General features: G+C 47.8%; 1 protein-coding gene across 1 annotated transcript in view; it reads right to left on the minus strand.

Moving 5' to 3' along the window:
* The window catches only part of ankrd27 (ankyrin repeat domain 27 (VPS9 domain)), a 64152-nt gene that overhangs the window by 10875 nt on the left and 37036 nt on the right, over window positions 1–16241 (minus strand). Inside the window, exons 17-23 of the mRNA XM_083762358.1 lie at window positions 15124–15216; window positions 12289–12486; window positions 11029–11088; window positions 8988–9104; window positions 3443–3487; window positions 2927–3052; window positions 1831–2025 (exon numbers count right to left, since the gene is read on the minus strand). Coding sequence (XP_083618484.1) covers window positions 1831–2025; window positions 2927–3052; window positions 3443–3487; window positions 8988–9104; window positions 11029–11088; window positions 12289–12486; window positions 15124–15216 — 834 coding nt within the window. The remainder of the gene's footprint in view (window positions 1–1830; window positions 2026–2926; window positions 3053–3442; window positions 3488–8987; window positions 9105–11028; window positions 11089–12288; window positions 12487–15123; window positions 15217–16241) is intronic.

A 16241-nucleotide genomic window follows, 5' to 3' on the forward strand; every position in this document is an offset into this window, starting at 1 on the left:
ATCTGAAACCAAACGCACCCCAATGACACGTTGCACTCCAGCAGCGAACGCACCACCTGAAACCAAACGCACCCCATGAGGTCATGACACGTTGCACTCCAGCAGAGAGCGCACCACCTGAAACCAAACGCACCCCATGAGGTCATGACACGTTGGCACTTCAGCAGCGAGCGCACCACCTGAAAACAAACGCACCCATCTGAAACCAAACGCACCCATCTGAAACCAAACGCACCGATATAAAACCAAACGCACCCATCTGAAACCAAACGCACCCATCTGAAACCAAACGCACCGATATAAAACCAAACGCACCCATCTGAAACCAAACGCACGCCAATGACACGTTGCACTCCAGCAGCGAGCGCACCACCTGAAACCAAACGCACCCCATGAGGTCATGACACGTTGAACTCCAGCAGCGAGCGCACCACCTGAAAACAAACGCACCCATCTGAAACCAAACGCACCCATCTGAAACCAAACGCACCCATCTGAAACCAAACGCACCCATCTGAAACCAAACGCACCCCAATGACACGTTGCACTCCAGCAGCGAGCGCACCACCTGAAACCAAACGCACCCCATGAGGTCATGACACGTTGAACTCCAGCAGCGAGCGCACCACCTGAAACCAAACGCACCCCATGAGGTCATGACACGTTGCACACCAGCAGCGAGCGCACCACCTGAAAACAAACGCACCACATGCAGTAATCCTGGTCTCTAAAGCCGGGGTGCCTGATGGAGGGGAAAGGAACTGGTTGGAATAACGTGTTCCTTCCACGCGCTACGTCCAACCTGGGAAACTCCCCCCCTGTCAGGTGTAAAGGAGCAACTTGGACACTCAGGCATGAAGGAAGCATGAGTTCAAGTCCGTTGCTCTCCCCAGGTTTGGTGGAGGGTGTGTAGAGCCCAGGATCACATTAGATGATTGACACAGGGGTGAAAAATGGGTTACAAAATCGTGGGATAAAAATTATAAAACAAAATAGAAAAACATGCATTAAAATGTATTTCATCGTTCGCTCGCATCGCTGACAGTGTACAGGGGCACCGCTCACCTGTACGTGGCAGCTCGGGCAGTGTAGAGGGGCACCGCTCACCTGTACGTGGCAGCTCGGGCAGTGTAGAGGGGCACCGCTCACCTGTACGTGGCAGCTCGGGCAGTGTAGAGGGGCACCGCTCACCTGTACGTGGCAGCTCGGGCAGTGTAGAGGGGGCGCCGCTCACCTGTACGTGGCAGCTCTGGCAGTGTAGAGGGGGCGCCGCTCACCTGTACGTGGCAGCTCGGGCAGTGTAGAGGGGCACCGCTCACCTGTACGTGGCAGCTCTGGCAGTGTAGAGGGGGCACCGCTCACCTGTACGTGGCAGCTCTGGCAGTGTAGAGGGGGCGCCGCTCACCTGTACGTGGCAGCTCGGGCAGTGTAGAGGGGCACCGCTCACCTGTACGTGGCAGCTCGGGCAGTGTAGAGGGGGCGCCGCTCACCTGTACGTGGCAGCTCTGGCAGTGTAGAGGGGCACCGCTCACCTGTACGTGGCAGCTCGGGCAGTGTAGAGGGGCAGCGCTCACCTGTACGTGGCAGCTCGGGCAGTGATGAGGGGCACCGCTCACCTGTACGTGGCAGCTCGGGCAGTGTAGAGGGGGCACCGCTCACCTGTACGTGGCAGCTCGGGCAGTGTAGAGGGGGCACCGCTCACCTGTACGTGGCAGCTCGGGCAGTGTAGAGGGGGCACCGCTCACCTGTACGTGGCAGCTCGGGCAGTGTAGAGGGGCGCCGCTCACCTGTACGTGGCAGCTCGGGCAGTGTAGAGGGGGCACCGCTCACCTGTACGTGGCAGCTCTGGCTGGCCAGGTGCAGAGGCGTGGCGCTCTGCCCGTTGCGGGCGTTGACGTTGGCGCCGTGGCGCGTCAGCAGGCCGACCAATGACGTGTGGCCGTGCAGCGCCGCCACGTGGAGCGGCGAGAAGCCGTCGGCGCTGCTGCTGTTCACGCCCAGACCGCTGGCCTGCAGGCTGGCCAGCTGATTGGACGACACACACACACACACACACTGTTCACACCCAGAACCTTACTGTTCACGCCCAGACAGAGTGCAGCGCTCCGAGCTTGTAGATCTGCTATTTTTTTTTTAATCTTTGAATATATATTCTTTCGCTTTTAACTCGAATCTTTGCTTCCGAGGGGGTTCCTGGTATAACATATTTTCAGATGGGGGTCGGTGTGGCCAATTACACATCATTTTTGGGGGCTCTTGACATGAAATATTGAGCACCACTGATACAGAAACATGAGGTATTTCAGAAAACTGTCAGAATTTAGAAGACACGTTTTCCAAATTTCGACGTCCGGCCTAAATGGGTTAAGAACCTTCAGTGGTTCCCAAACTTTTTCATGGCAAGGACCCCCAAATTGACACTAAATAGCCCACGGACCCCCCATTTGAAAAGATATGCCAGGGGCCCCAATAAGAGAAGATCTTTACGGCTCTAGCAGTGATTCTCAACCTGTTTAATTTCAAGGACCCTCAGTTTGACATGCATTAATTAGTCCATTTGGTTCCATTTGTACGTTCTCTGAGTTACAGACCCATAAGGGTCCATTTGGTTCCATTTGTACGTTCTCTGAGTTACAGACCCATAATGGTCCATTTGGTTCCAAATGATCATTTAGCTGGGGACCCCCTGGAACTCCCTCAAGGACCCCTGGGGGTCCCCGGACCCCACTTTGGGAACCACTGCTTCAGAGTATGTGTATACAGTAAACTATGCTATGGACCTTCTGGGTGGGAGCACAGTGGCTGCACTGGCACAGAGGATGTGTAAGGTATACAGTAAACTATGTTACGGACCTTCTGGGTCGGAGCACAGTGGCTGCACTGGCACAGAGGATGTGTACGGTATACAGTAAACTATGATGCGGACCTTCTGGGTCGGAGCACAGTGGCTGCACTGGCACAGAGGATGGCACAGCTGGATGTGGGACGTCAGCTCCGCTCCGTCCAGGTCCTCCTCGGGTTCCTCGTCCAGCCACTCCAACAGGTAGCGCACCTGGAGAGGAGAGAGAGAGACACAGACACGCATGGAGAGAGAGAGAGAGAGAGAGAGAGAGAGAGAGAGAGAGAGAGAGAGAGAGAGAGAGAGAGAGAGAGAGACAGAGAGACAGGCACGCAAGCAGAGTAATTGGGTCAATTTATTTTAATGCAAAGACACATGCTTAAATCAGGGATGTAAATTAATCGGCAGCTAAATAAAAAGAACATAAGTAAGGATTCTTTAATGAGAACTGTTGTTATTTTGTAGGTATGTTTGTAGTTTGGACACATGTGACTCGGTGAGGTTAGTGTGTATGTGTGTGTGTGCGTGTGCGTGTGCATGTGCGTGTGCATGTGTGCGTGCGTGTGCGTCAGGAAGGTGCTACAGTAGGAAACAAACTCTCACCATCTCCACATCGCCATCAGCGACAGCACGGAGTAGCTTCTCCACCTGTCAGTCGGCACAGAGAAAGACACCATGTTTGTGGTTCTCCACAGTGTTGAATTAACACAGAGAAAGACACCATGTTTGTGGTTCTCCACAGTGTTGAATTAACACAGAGAAAGACACCATGTTTGTGGTTCTCCACAGTGTTGAATTAACACAGAGAAAGACACCATGTTTGTGGTTCTCCACAGTGTTGAATTAACACAGAGAAAGACACCATGTTTGTGGTTCTCCACAGCGTTGAATTAACACAGAGAAAGACACCATGTTTGTGGTTCTCCACAGCGTTGAATTAACACAGAGAAAGACACCATGTTTGTGGTTCTCCACAGTGTTGAATTAACACAGAGAAAGACACCATGTTTGTGGTACTCCACAGTGTTGAATTAACACAGAGAAAGACACCATGTTTGTGGTTCTCCACAGTGTTGAATTAACACAGAGAAAGACACCATGTTTGTGGTTCTCCACAGTGTTGATTTAACACAGAGAAAGACACCATGTTTGTGGTTCTCCACAGTGTTGATTTAACACAGAGAAAGACACCATGTTTGTGGTTCTCCACAGTGTTGATTTAACACAGAGAAAGACACCATGTTTGTGGTTCTCCACAGCGTTGAATTAACACAGAGAAAGACACCATGTTTGTGGTTCTCCACAGTGTTGAATTAACACAGAGAAAGACACCATGTTTGTGGTTCTCCACAGTGTTGATTTAACACAGAGAAAGACACCATGTTTGTGGTTCTCCACAGTGTTGATTTAACACAGAGAAAGACACCATGTTTGTGGTTCTCCACAGTGTTGAATTAACACAGAGAAAGACACCATGTTTGTGGTTCTCCACAGTGTTGATTTAACACAGAAAGACACCATGTTTGTGGTTCTCCACAGTGTTGATTTAACACAGAGAAAGACACCATGTTTGTGGTTCTCCACAGTGTTGAATTAACACAGAGAAAGACACCATGTTTGTGGTTCTCCACAGTGTTGAATTAACACAGAGAAAGACACCATGTTTGTGGTTCTCCACAGTGTTGATTTAACACAGAGAAAGACACCATGTTTGTGGTTCTCCACAGTGTTGAATTAACACAGAGAAAGACACCATGTTTGTGGTACTCCACAGTGTTGAATTAACACAGAGAAAGACACCATGTTTGTGGTACTCCACAGTGTTGAATTAACACAGAGAAAGACACCATGTTTGTGGTTCTCCACAGTGTTGAATTAACACAGAGAAAGACACCATGTTTGTGGTTCTCCACAGTGTTGAATTAACACAGAGAAAGACACCATGTTTGTGGTTCTCCACAGTGTTGATTTAACACAGAGAAAGACACCATGTTTGTGGTTCTCCACAGTGTTGAATTAACACAGAGAAAGACACCATGTTTGTGGTTCTCCACAGTGTTGAATTAACACAGAGAAAGACACCATGTTTGTGGTTCTCCACAGTGTTGAATTAACACAGAGAAAGACACCATGTTTGTGGTTCTCCACAGTGTTGATTTAACACAGAGAAAGACACCATGTTTGTGGTTCTCCACAGTGTTGATTTAACACAGAGAAAGACACCATGTTTGTGGTACTCCACAGTGTTGAATTAACACAGAGAAAGACACCATGTTTGTGGTTCTCCACAGTGTTGAATTAACACAGAGAAAGACACCATGTTTGTGGTTCTCCACAGTGTTGAATTAACACAGAGAAAGACACCATGTTTGTGGTTCTCCACAGTGTTGATTTAACACAGAGAAAGACACCATGTTTGTGGTTCTCCACAGTGTTGAATTAACACAGAGAAAGACACCATGTTTGTGGTTCTCCACAGTGTTGAATTAACACAGAGAAAGACACCATGTTTGTGGTTCTCCACAGTGTTGATTTAACACAGAGAAAGACACCATGTTTGTGGTTCTCCACAGTGTTGATTTAACACAGAGAAAGACACCATGTTTGTGGTTCTCCACAGTGTTGAATTAACACAGAGAAAGACACCATGTTTGTGGTTCTCCACAGTGTTGATTTAACACAGAGAAAGACACCATGTTTGTGGTTCTCCACAGTGTTGATTTAACACAGAGAAAGACACCATGTTTGTGGTTCTCCACAGTGTTGAATTAACACAGAGAAAGACACCATGTTTGTGGTTCTCCACAGTGTTGAATTAACACAGAGAAAGACACCATGTTTGTGGTTCTCCACAGTGTTGAATTAACACAGAGAAAGACACCATGTTTGTGGTTCTCCACAGTGTTGATTTAACACAGAGAAAGACACCATGTTTGTGGTTCTCCACAGTGTTGAATTAACACAGAGAAAGACACCATGTTTGTGGTTCTCCACAGTGTTGATTTAACACAGAGAAAGACACCATGTTTGTGGTTCTCCACAGTGTTGATTTAACACAGAGAAAGACACCATGTTTGTGGTTCTCCACAGTGTTGAATTAACACAGAGAAAGACACCATGTTTGTGGTACGCCACAGTGTTGAATTAACACAGAGAAAGACACCATGTTTGTGGTACTCCACAGTGTTGAATTAACACAGAGAAAGACACCATGTTTGTGGTTCTCCACAGTGTTGAATTAACACAGAGAAAGACACCATGTTTGTGGTTCTCCACAGTGTTGATTTAACACAGAGAAAGACACCATGTTTGTGGTACTCCACAGTGTTGATTTAACACAGAGAAAGACACCATGTTTGTGGTACTCCACAGTGTTGATTTAACACAGAGAAAGACACCATGTTTGTGGTTCTCCACAGTGTTGATTTAACACAGAGAAAGACACCATGTTTGTGGTTCTCCACAGTGTTGAATTAACACAGAGAAAGACACCATGTTTGTGGTTCTCCACAGTGTTGAATTAACACAGAGAAAGACACCATGTTTGTGGTACTCCACAGTGTTGAATTAACACAGAGAAAGACACCATGTTTGTGGTTCTCCACAGTGTTGAATTAACACAGAGAAAGACACCATGTTTGTGGTACTCCACAGTGTTGAATTAACACAGAGAAAGACACCATGTTTGTGGTTCTCCACAGTGTTGAATTAACACAGAGAAAGACACCATGTTTGTGGTACGCCACAGTGTTGAATTAACACAGAGAAAGACACCATGTTTGTGGTACTCCACAGTGTTGAATTAACACAGAGAAAGACACCATGTTTGTGGTTCTCCACAGTGTTGAATTAACACAGAGAAAGACACCATGTTTGTGGTTCTCCACAGTGTTGATTTAACACAGAGAAAGACACCATGTTTGTGGTACTCCACAGTGTTGATTTAACACAGAGAAAGACACCATGTTTGTGGTACTCCACAGTGTTGATTTAACACAGAGAAAGACACCATGTTTGTGGTTCTCCACAGTGTTGATTTAACACAGAGAAAGACACCATGTTTGTGGTTCTCCACAGTGTTGAATTAACACAGAGAAAGACACCATGTTTGTGGTTCTCCACAGTGTTGAATTAACACAGAGAAAGACACCATGTTTGTGGTACTCCACAGTGTTGAATTAACACAGAGAAAGACACCATGTTTGTGGTACTCCACAGTGTTGAATTAACACAGAGAAAGACACCATGTTTGTGGTTCTCCACAGTGTTGATTTAACACAGAGAAAGACACCATGTTTGTGGTTCTCCACAGTGTTGAATTAACACAGAGAAAGACACCATGTTTGTGGTTCTCCACAGTGTTGATTTAACACAGAGAAAGACACCATGTTTGTGGTACTCCACAGTGTTGATTTAACACAGAGAAAGACACCATGTTTGTGGTTCTCCACAGTGTTGAATTAACACAGAGAAAGACACCATGTTTGTGGTTCTCCACAGTGTTGAATTAACACAGAGAAAGACACCATGTTTGTGGTTCTCCACAGTGTTGAATTAACACAGAGAAAGACACCATGTTTGTGGTTCTCCACAGTGTTGAATTAACACAGAGAAAGACACCATGTTTGTGGTTCTCCACAGTGTTGATTTAACACAGAGAAAGACACCATGTTTGTGGTTCTCCACAGTGTTGAATTAACACAGAGAAAGACACCATGTTTGTGGTACTCCACAGTGTTGAATTAACACAGAGAAAGACACCATGTTTGTGGTTCTCCACAGTGTTGATTTAACACAGAGAAAGACACCATGTTTGTGGTTCTCCACAGTGTTGAATTAACACAGAGAAAGACACCATGTTTGTGGTTCTCCACAGTGTTGAATTAACACAGAGAAAGACACCATGTTTGTGGTTCTCCACAGTGTTGAATTAACACAGAGAAAGACACCATGTTTGTGGTTCTCCACAGTGTTGAATTAACACAGAGAAAGACACCATGTTTGTGGTTCTCCACAGTGTTGAATTAACACAGAGAAAGACACCATGTTTGTGGTTCTCCACAGTGTTGAATTAACACAGAGAAAGACACCATGTTTGTGGTACTCCACAGTGTTGATTTAACACAGAGAAAGACACCATGTAAAACTAAGACGAAAAATGTTCGTCGACTACCTTTTTTCACTGATGAAAACTAAATGGAAACTAAATTAAAACTAAGAGTAAATGTACTGACATTTTCGTCAACAGATAAAAACTAGACTAAAATGTTAGGAAGGGACTAGTGGAGATCCAGTATAAGTCATTTTACAATTAGTTGCATGTTGGAAAATACTCAAAATAGCTGATCTACAAGGTTTGTAGATCGGCTATTTTCAGCAAGTGAAAATAATCAGTCATTACGACGACATCAAGGCCCGCCAAAATACATTTTGGCGTGTTGTAGAAACTGTAGATTAAGTCTTTACTCAATTTCTACCCATTTCTTCTCCCTGGCTTTCAATGTTTGACCTAATTAACCTGTGTACTGTTTGTGTTGCTTTGATTTTGTTTTACTATGCTACTTGTGTCCTGTACAGCACTTTGGTTGGCCTCCTGGTCTTTGTAAATGTGCTCTATAAATATAGTTTGATTTGATTTGATTTGATTAGATTTGATTTAGATTCAGTCGACTAAAGTTAGACCAACACTAAAACATTCCAGGTGACTAAAATGTGACTAAAACTAAAATTAAAACTATTCAAGAGACTATAGGACTAAAACTATAATCAAATGTTGCATGTCAAAAACAACACTGCTCCGCACTGCAGGCGTGCCGTGGTGTTTACAGTGGAGTTCCGTGTGTTTCTTCCTCAATCTCAAACCTATGGCCTGAAAGGTTTTGAAAGGTACCTCTAGATGTCAGCAAGGAACAGACCAACAGAACTGGACTGTACCTCTCTGTGGTACCTCTAGATGTCAGCGAGGAACCGACCAACAGAACTGGACGGTACCTCTCTGTGGTACCTCTAGATGTCAGCGAGGAACCGACCAACAGAACTGGACGGTACCTCTCTGTGGTACCTCTAGATGGTCTCAGACCAACAGAACTGGACTGTACCTCTCTGTGGTACCTCTAGATGGTCTCAGACCAACAGAACTGGACTGTACCTCTCTGTGGCGGACCCGGTCGCCCTCCGGCTTGGCCTCGGCGTTCAGGGAGGAGGTGCTGGAGACGGACGAGCGGCGGCTGCTGCAGTCAGACGCCTGGGGGGAGGGGTTTGAGGACTGGGGGGAGGGGTTTAAAGACACAGTCAGACATAGATATATATATATATGGAGAACGCTAGATGGCGCTAGACCCGCGCTCTGGCCAATGGAGAGAGACGTTGCTACGTGGCGGCCATCTTACCTCGGGGCAGCATAACATTGTGTCTATGGGGCGTGTACTTTTTAAATAACCATAACATTGTGTCTATGGGGTATGTACTTTTAAATAACCATAACATTGTGTCTATGGGGCATGTACTTTATAAATAACCATAACATTGTGTCTATGGGGCATGTACTTTTTAAATAACCATAACATTGTGTCTATGGGGCATGTACTTTATAAATAACCATAACATTGTGTCTATGGGGCATGTACTTTATAAATAACCATAACATTGTGTCTATGGGGCGTGTACTTTTTAAATAACCATAACATTGTGTCTATGGGGCGTGTACTTTTTAAATAACCATAACATTGTGTCTATGGGGCATGTACTTTATAAATAACCATAACATTGTGTCTATGGGGCGTGTACTTTTTAAATAACCATAACATTGTGTCTATGGGGCATGTACTTTATAAATAACCATAACATTGTGTCTATGGGGCGTGTACTTTATAAATAACCATAACATTGTGTCTATGGGGCGTGTACTTTTTAAATAACCATAACTTGCTCAATTTTCAACCGTTTTTCAAACGGTTTGGTTTGTTATAAACGTCAGAGACGTCCGCATACTTATATGCATTTATACGACGTTCATATAAAAAAACTAAATGAAGCAGATAAGCGTCCTGAATCATAGCCACGTTGACAACGACTATAATAAACCAAATCCGTCAAGATTTGAGCGAGTTTATGTTTGTTTTTGTTTGAGCTGCCATTGAACATACTGTACTGTAGTAAGATGGCCGCCGGGTGAAAGACGTCAGAAACTCTGCCTTAAGCCATCTAGACTTTATATATATATATATCTATGCAGTCAGACGCCTGGGGGGAGGGGTTTGAAGACTGGGGGGAGGGGTTTGAAGACTGGGGGGAGGGGTTTGAAGACTGGGGGGAGGGGTTCGAAGACAAAGTCAGACGCCTGGGGGGAGGGGTTTAAATACACAGTCAGACGCCTGGGGGGAGGGGTTTGAGGACTGGAGGGAGGAGTTCAAAGACAGTCAGACGCCTGGGGGGGAGGGGTTTGAAGACTGGGGGGAGGAGTTTGAATACCGGGGGAGGAGTTTGAAGACTAGGGGGAGGGGTTTGAAGACGACTGGGGGGAGGAGTTTGAAGACTGGGGGGAGGAGTTTGAATACCGGGGGAGGAGTTTGAAGACTAGGGGGAGGGGTTTGAAGACGACTGGGGGGAGGAGTTTGAAGACTGGGGGGAGGAGGAGTTTGAATACTGGGGAGAGGAGTTTGAAGACTAGGGGGAGGGGGGGGAGGAGTTTAAAGACACAGTCAGACGCCTGGGGGGAGGGGTTTGAGGACTGGAGGGAGGAGTTCAAAGACAGTCAGACGCCTGGGGGGGAGGGGTTTGAAGACTGGGGGGAGGAGTTTGAATACCGGGGGAGGAGTTTGAAGACTAGGGGGAGGGGTTTGAAGACGACTGGGGGGAGGAGTTTGAAGACTGGGGGGAGGAGTTTGAATACCGGGGGAGGAGTTTGAAGACTAGGGGGAGGGGTTTGAAGACGACTGGGGGGAGGAGTTTGAAGACTGGGGGGAGGAGGAGTTTGAATACTGGGGAGAGGAGTTTGAAGACTAGGGGGAGGGGGGGGAGGAGTTTAAAGACACAGTCAGACGCCTGGGGGGAGGAGTTTGACTGTGCCAGTCCCACACATTAGAGAGACAAGACCACACGACGAAACCGTCACAAAACGCCGAAGGGAGAAAAGAACGGCTAAATTTGCAAATCTAGTCTTTTGTTTTGAGTGAACGGTGAATACTCACGTCGACGCTGCCTCTCCTCCGCTGAGAGCCGTCCTGTGTCGCCTCCAACAACATCACGATCTACAAAGGAAGAGAGGAATGGATCTGAGAACATTGACACTTTCTACCCCCGCGACCCGACTACGGATAAGCGGTTGAAGATGGATGGATGGATGGATGGATGGACACTTTCTACGGCATGGGTTCCCCCAAAGTGGGGTCCGGCGGGAACCCCTAGGGGTACTTGAGGGAGTTCCAGGGGGTACCTATAGCTCAATTAGAGATAGTTAGGAACCAAATGGACCCAAAATCTACAGTGGTTTTACAATATAAATTGTGGTACCAGAGATAGAAATGCCATTAAAGCGGGGATCCGCATAGCATAATGCGTGTGAAACTGGTGGGGTCCATGAAATTAATATGTTTTGGAATCACTGCTAGAGCCGTAAAAATCCTCCCTTATCGGGGGGGTCACTGGTATAATGTTTTCAAATGGGGGGTCCGTGGCCTAATAAATGTTGATTTGACACAAAAAAGTTTGGGAACCACTGTTCTACGGACAACAACAAACACTGCAGTGCAGTCAGTGGAATCATTCATGTTTACCGTCCTTATACACCGGGATATAGTTTACGCTCCCGTTTACGTCAGTTATTTATCTGTGAACTTGTGTGAACTGTCGAGTGGCTTCATTGACCACATCCAGTAGCGTGCACAGACATTTAGAGGGGCAGGTGCTCAGGTGAAAAAAAGGGCACCTTGAGCAGCGCGTGGAACCGGCCGTTTGCCTTAATAGTGTGAGATTTATAGATTTTGGGGCATAAATAATATACAGTATTAGAAGCTTTTTTTTTTCTTCACAAGGGCACATTGCTGTCGAGAGGGCAAGGGCAGGTGGTGCTCTAGCACCCCCTAATGTCTATCTGTGCACGCCATCGACCACATCTCTCTGTCGGGCAGAAACCGCATGTGTCCAAAACTGTTACATTTCAGGATTCAGGTGTCCGTACCTTGGAGTTGAGGGCACACTGCAGCGGGGTGTCTGTAGGGTGTCTGTACGGTGTCTGTAGGGTGTCTGTAGGGTGTCTGTACGGTGTCTGTAGGGTGTCTGTAGGGTGTCTGTACGGTGTCTGTAGGGTGTCTGTAGGGTGTCTGTACGGTGTCTGTAGGGTGTCTGTAGGGTGTCTGTACGGTGTCTGTAGGGTGTCTGTAGGGTGTCTGTACGGTGTCTGTAGGGTGTCTGTAGGGTGTCTGTACGGTGTCTGTAGGGTGTGTCTGTACCTTGGAGTTGAGGGCACACTGCAGCGGGGTGTCCTTGTGCTTGTTGTGGATGGAGGTGGAGGCTCCGTTCTCCAGCAGCACGGTGATGATGCCCTCGTAGCCCCACCGCGCCGCGATGTGCAGCGCCGCGTCACCCTTGTCGTTCTGCACGTTGAGGCGGCAGGTGTGCAGGTCGTAGTACACCAACGCCTTCACACACTGAAACACAACACAGAGTACACCAACGCCTTCACACACTGAGACACACCACAGAGTACACCAACGCCTTCACACACTGAAACACACCACAGAGTACACCAACGCCTTCACACACTGAGACACAACACAGAGTACACCAACGCCTTCACACACTGAAACACACCACAGAGTACACCAACGCCTTCACACACTGAAACACACCACAGAGTACACCAACGCCTTCACACACTGAAACACAACACAGAGTACACCAACGCCTTCACACACTGAGACACACCACAGAGTACACCAACGCCTTCACACACTGAAACACAACACAGAGTACACCAACGCCTTCACACACTGAAACACAACACAGAGTACACCAACGCCTTCACACACTGAAACACAACACAGAGTACACCAACGCCTTCACACACTGAAACACACCAGCGCAACACACACACTGAAACACACCACAGAATACACCAACGCCTTCACACACTGAAACACACCAGCGCAACACACACACTGAAACACAACGACGCCTTCACACACTGAGACACAACACAGAGTACACCAACGCCTTCACACACTGAGACAACAACGCAACACACACCCGTCACCTAGTGTAGGAGCCATTAGGATGGTGACTTATTATTTGTTAGGTTGGCATACTATTTTTGAACACTTGGTGGCGGGCTTTAGATTTGACAGCACTGGGTGTGTATTTAAAGGGCACTCAGGTGCAGTGATTCAGGTTAGACACAGGGTATGGTGGGAGGCGCACACCGCTCTCACCAGCCAGTAGCCAGAAGCAGACAAAATAACAGGATAATCGCTATATATTATTATCACTGGTATGTTCATCTCATCTGTACAACTGTGTCAATAAATACAGTCAAACTGAGCTCTACGACTGTCATGTTTCTGTGTGCACTGCTGCGTACGATCACTTCCACCACCTGTGAAGTAATGTGCAACAACGTTTGAAGTGAAGGATTGCCATTACACCTAGAGAACATGTTTTTTTCCCCCCGGCTGGCTTGGGTTCCATCTTGTAATCATTATAATCGCAGTTGCCGTCGGTCAGAAACCTCCTATCTCCATATTTTAACCCATTCTGACCTGAGATCAGATTCATACGAGGTTTCCACTGGACACACACTGGTCTGACGAACCCATTCTGACCTGAGATCAGATTCTAAAAAATGTCAGTCGTTCTTCGATTTTTCAAAAATAGCAGACCTACAAGCTCGTATCGCGCCACTCGGTGGCGCGATATGAGCTTGTAGATCTGCTATTTTTAAATAGCTAAAGCATAACATGATGCCGACACCAAAATGGGTGCCCGTTCAGAATGGGTTATTAAAATAGCGCCCAAGTACAGCGGTATATCTGAAGAAAAGGCTCTGTGGATAATATACAGCCCCTCATGGCCAGACATTCCTAATGCACCCAGACCTGTAGCAATGCCGTCTCAGGAGTCAGGTGTGTGATCGCTGTGCCAAAAAAGCATGGAATACGGAGGTGTATATTACAGGAAACTCCGTACATGCAGGCCAGGTGCATGCAGGGGGGTGTTGTGGTAACTTACGTCCTGGTGTCCGTACATGCAGGCCAGGTGCAGAGGGGTGTTGAGGTAACTTACGTCCTGGTGTCCGTACATGCAGGCCAGGTGCATGCAGGGGGGTGTTGTGGTAACTTACGTCCTGGTGTCCGTACATGCAGGCCAGGTGCAGAGGGGTGTTGAGGTAACTTACGTCCTGGTGTCCGTACATGCAGGCCAGGTGCATGCAGGGGGGTGTTGAGGTAACTTACGTCCTGGTGTCCGTACATGCAGGCCAGGTGCAGAGGGGTGTTGAGGTAACTTACGTCCTGGTGTCCGTACATGCAGGCCAGGTGCATGCAGGGGGGTGTTGTGGTAACTTACGTCCTGGTGTCCGTACATGCAGGCCAGGTGCAGAGGGGTGTTGAGGTAACTTACGTCCTGGTGTCCGTACATGCAGGCCAGGTGCATGCAGGGGGGTGTTGAGGTAACTTACGTCCTGGTGTCCGTACATGCAGGCCAGGTGCAGAGGGGTGTTGAGGTAACTTACGTCCTGGTGTCCGTACATGCAGGCCAGGTGCATGCAGGGGGGTGTTGAGGTAACTTACGTCCTGGTGTCCGTACATGCAGGCCAGGTGCAGAGGGGTGTTGAGGTAACTTACGTCCTGGTGTCCGTACATACAGGCCAGGTGCATGCAGGGGGGTGTTGTGGTAACTTACGTCCTGGTGTCCGTACATGCAGGCCAGGTGCAGAGGGGTGTTGAGGTAACTTACGTCCTGGTGTCCGTACATACAGGCCAGGTGCATGCAGGGGGTGTTGTGGTAACTTACGTCCTGGTGTCCGTACATGCAGGCCAGGTGCAGAGGGGTGTTGAGGTAACTTACGTCCTGGTGTCCGTACATGCAGGCCAGGTGCAGAGGGGTGTTGAGGTAACTTACGTCCTGGTGTCCGTACATGCAGGCCAGGTGCATGCAGGGGGGTGTTGAGGTAACTTACGTCCTGGTGTCCGTACATGCAGGCCAGGTGCATACAGAGGGGTGTTGAGGTAACTTACGTCCTGGTGTCCGTACGTACAGGCCAGGTGCAGAGGGGTGTTGAGGTAACTTACGTCCTGGTGTCCGTACATGCAGGCCAGGTGCAGAGGGGTGTTGCCGCTGTTATCCTGGGCGTCCGTGTTGGCCTTGTAGTGCAACAGCAGCAGCTTCAGGGAATCAAGAAGAAAAAAAATACGGATTCAACCAAAACAAACCGTGACAATGACAATGGCCCACATACCGTACAGCAAAACACACACAACAAGCCTCGCGCCCCTGTTCTGTTCTCTGTGGGTTTCTCTGTCTGGACAGATATACCTATACTGCGTGGTTATTATAGTTTTTTTGTTTTTTTATATTATATATGTGGTTTTGAGCTCCATTTTCAATCCGGAACGGGGTCGCGTGGAGACAACAGTTCCAGCAGAGAGCTCCAGAGTCCAGACTTCCCTTTCCCGAGCAACGTTTGCCACCTCATGGGCTGAACTGACGACATGAACTCTATGTTCAGTTTTTAAAATGTTTTTTTTTGGCTGTGCTTTTTTATGGATTCCTGTATTTCTTTTAGGACTTATTTATTATTCAGAGTATTGTCTTGCACTTGATATATTTATTCTTTTATGAATCCGTGTTGTCTTTTAACTAGGAGAAACATAATTTCGTTTTTTTTCCTATCTCTAAGGCCGAGAGCAGCCAACCATCGCTCATTTCGGGCCGCTTGTATAGCGAGAATAGGCCAATCTACAAGAGCCATATTAGATCAGCTCTGAAGGTAATATCGACATGTCCACCTCATTAATGAAAGGCTTAAAACGAATAGAGCAATCAACGTGGTCAACACGTGGAATGGATCTTCATACCGTGACGCCCTGGTAACCCTTCTGACAGGGCAGGTGGAGGGGGGTGAGGGGGTTCATACCGTGACTCCCTGGTAACCCTTCTGACAGGGCAGGTGGAGGGGGGTGAGGGGGTGAGGGGGTTCATACCGTGACTCCCTGGTAACCCTTCTGACAGGACAGGTGGAGGGGGGTGAGGGGGTTCATACCGTGACGCCCTGGTAACCCTTCTGACAGGACAGGTGGAGGGGGGTGAGGGGGTGAGGGGGTTCATACCGTGACTCCCTGGTAACCCTTCTGACAGGACAGGTGGAGGGGGGTGAGGGGGGTGAGGGGGTTCATACCGTGACTCCCTG

The sequence above is a fragment of the Protomyctophum parallelum genome (genome assembly GCF_964188405.1).
Source record: "Protomyctophum parallelum genome assembly, chromosome: 4".
NCBI classification, from domain to species: Eukaryota; Metazoa; Chordata; class Actinopteri; order Myctophiformes; family Myctophidae; genus Protomyctophum; species Protomyctophum parallelum.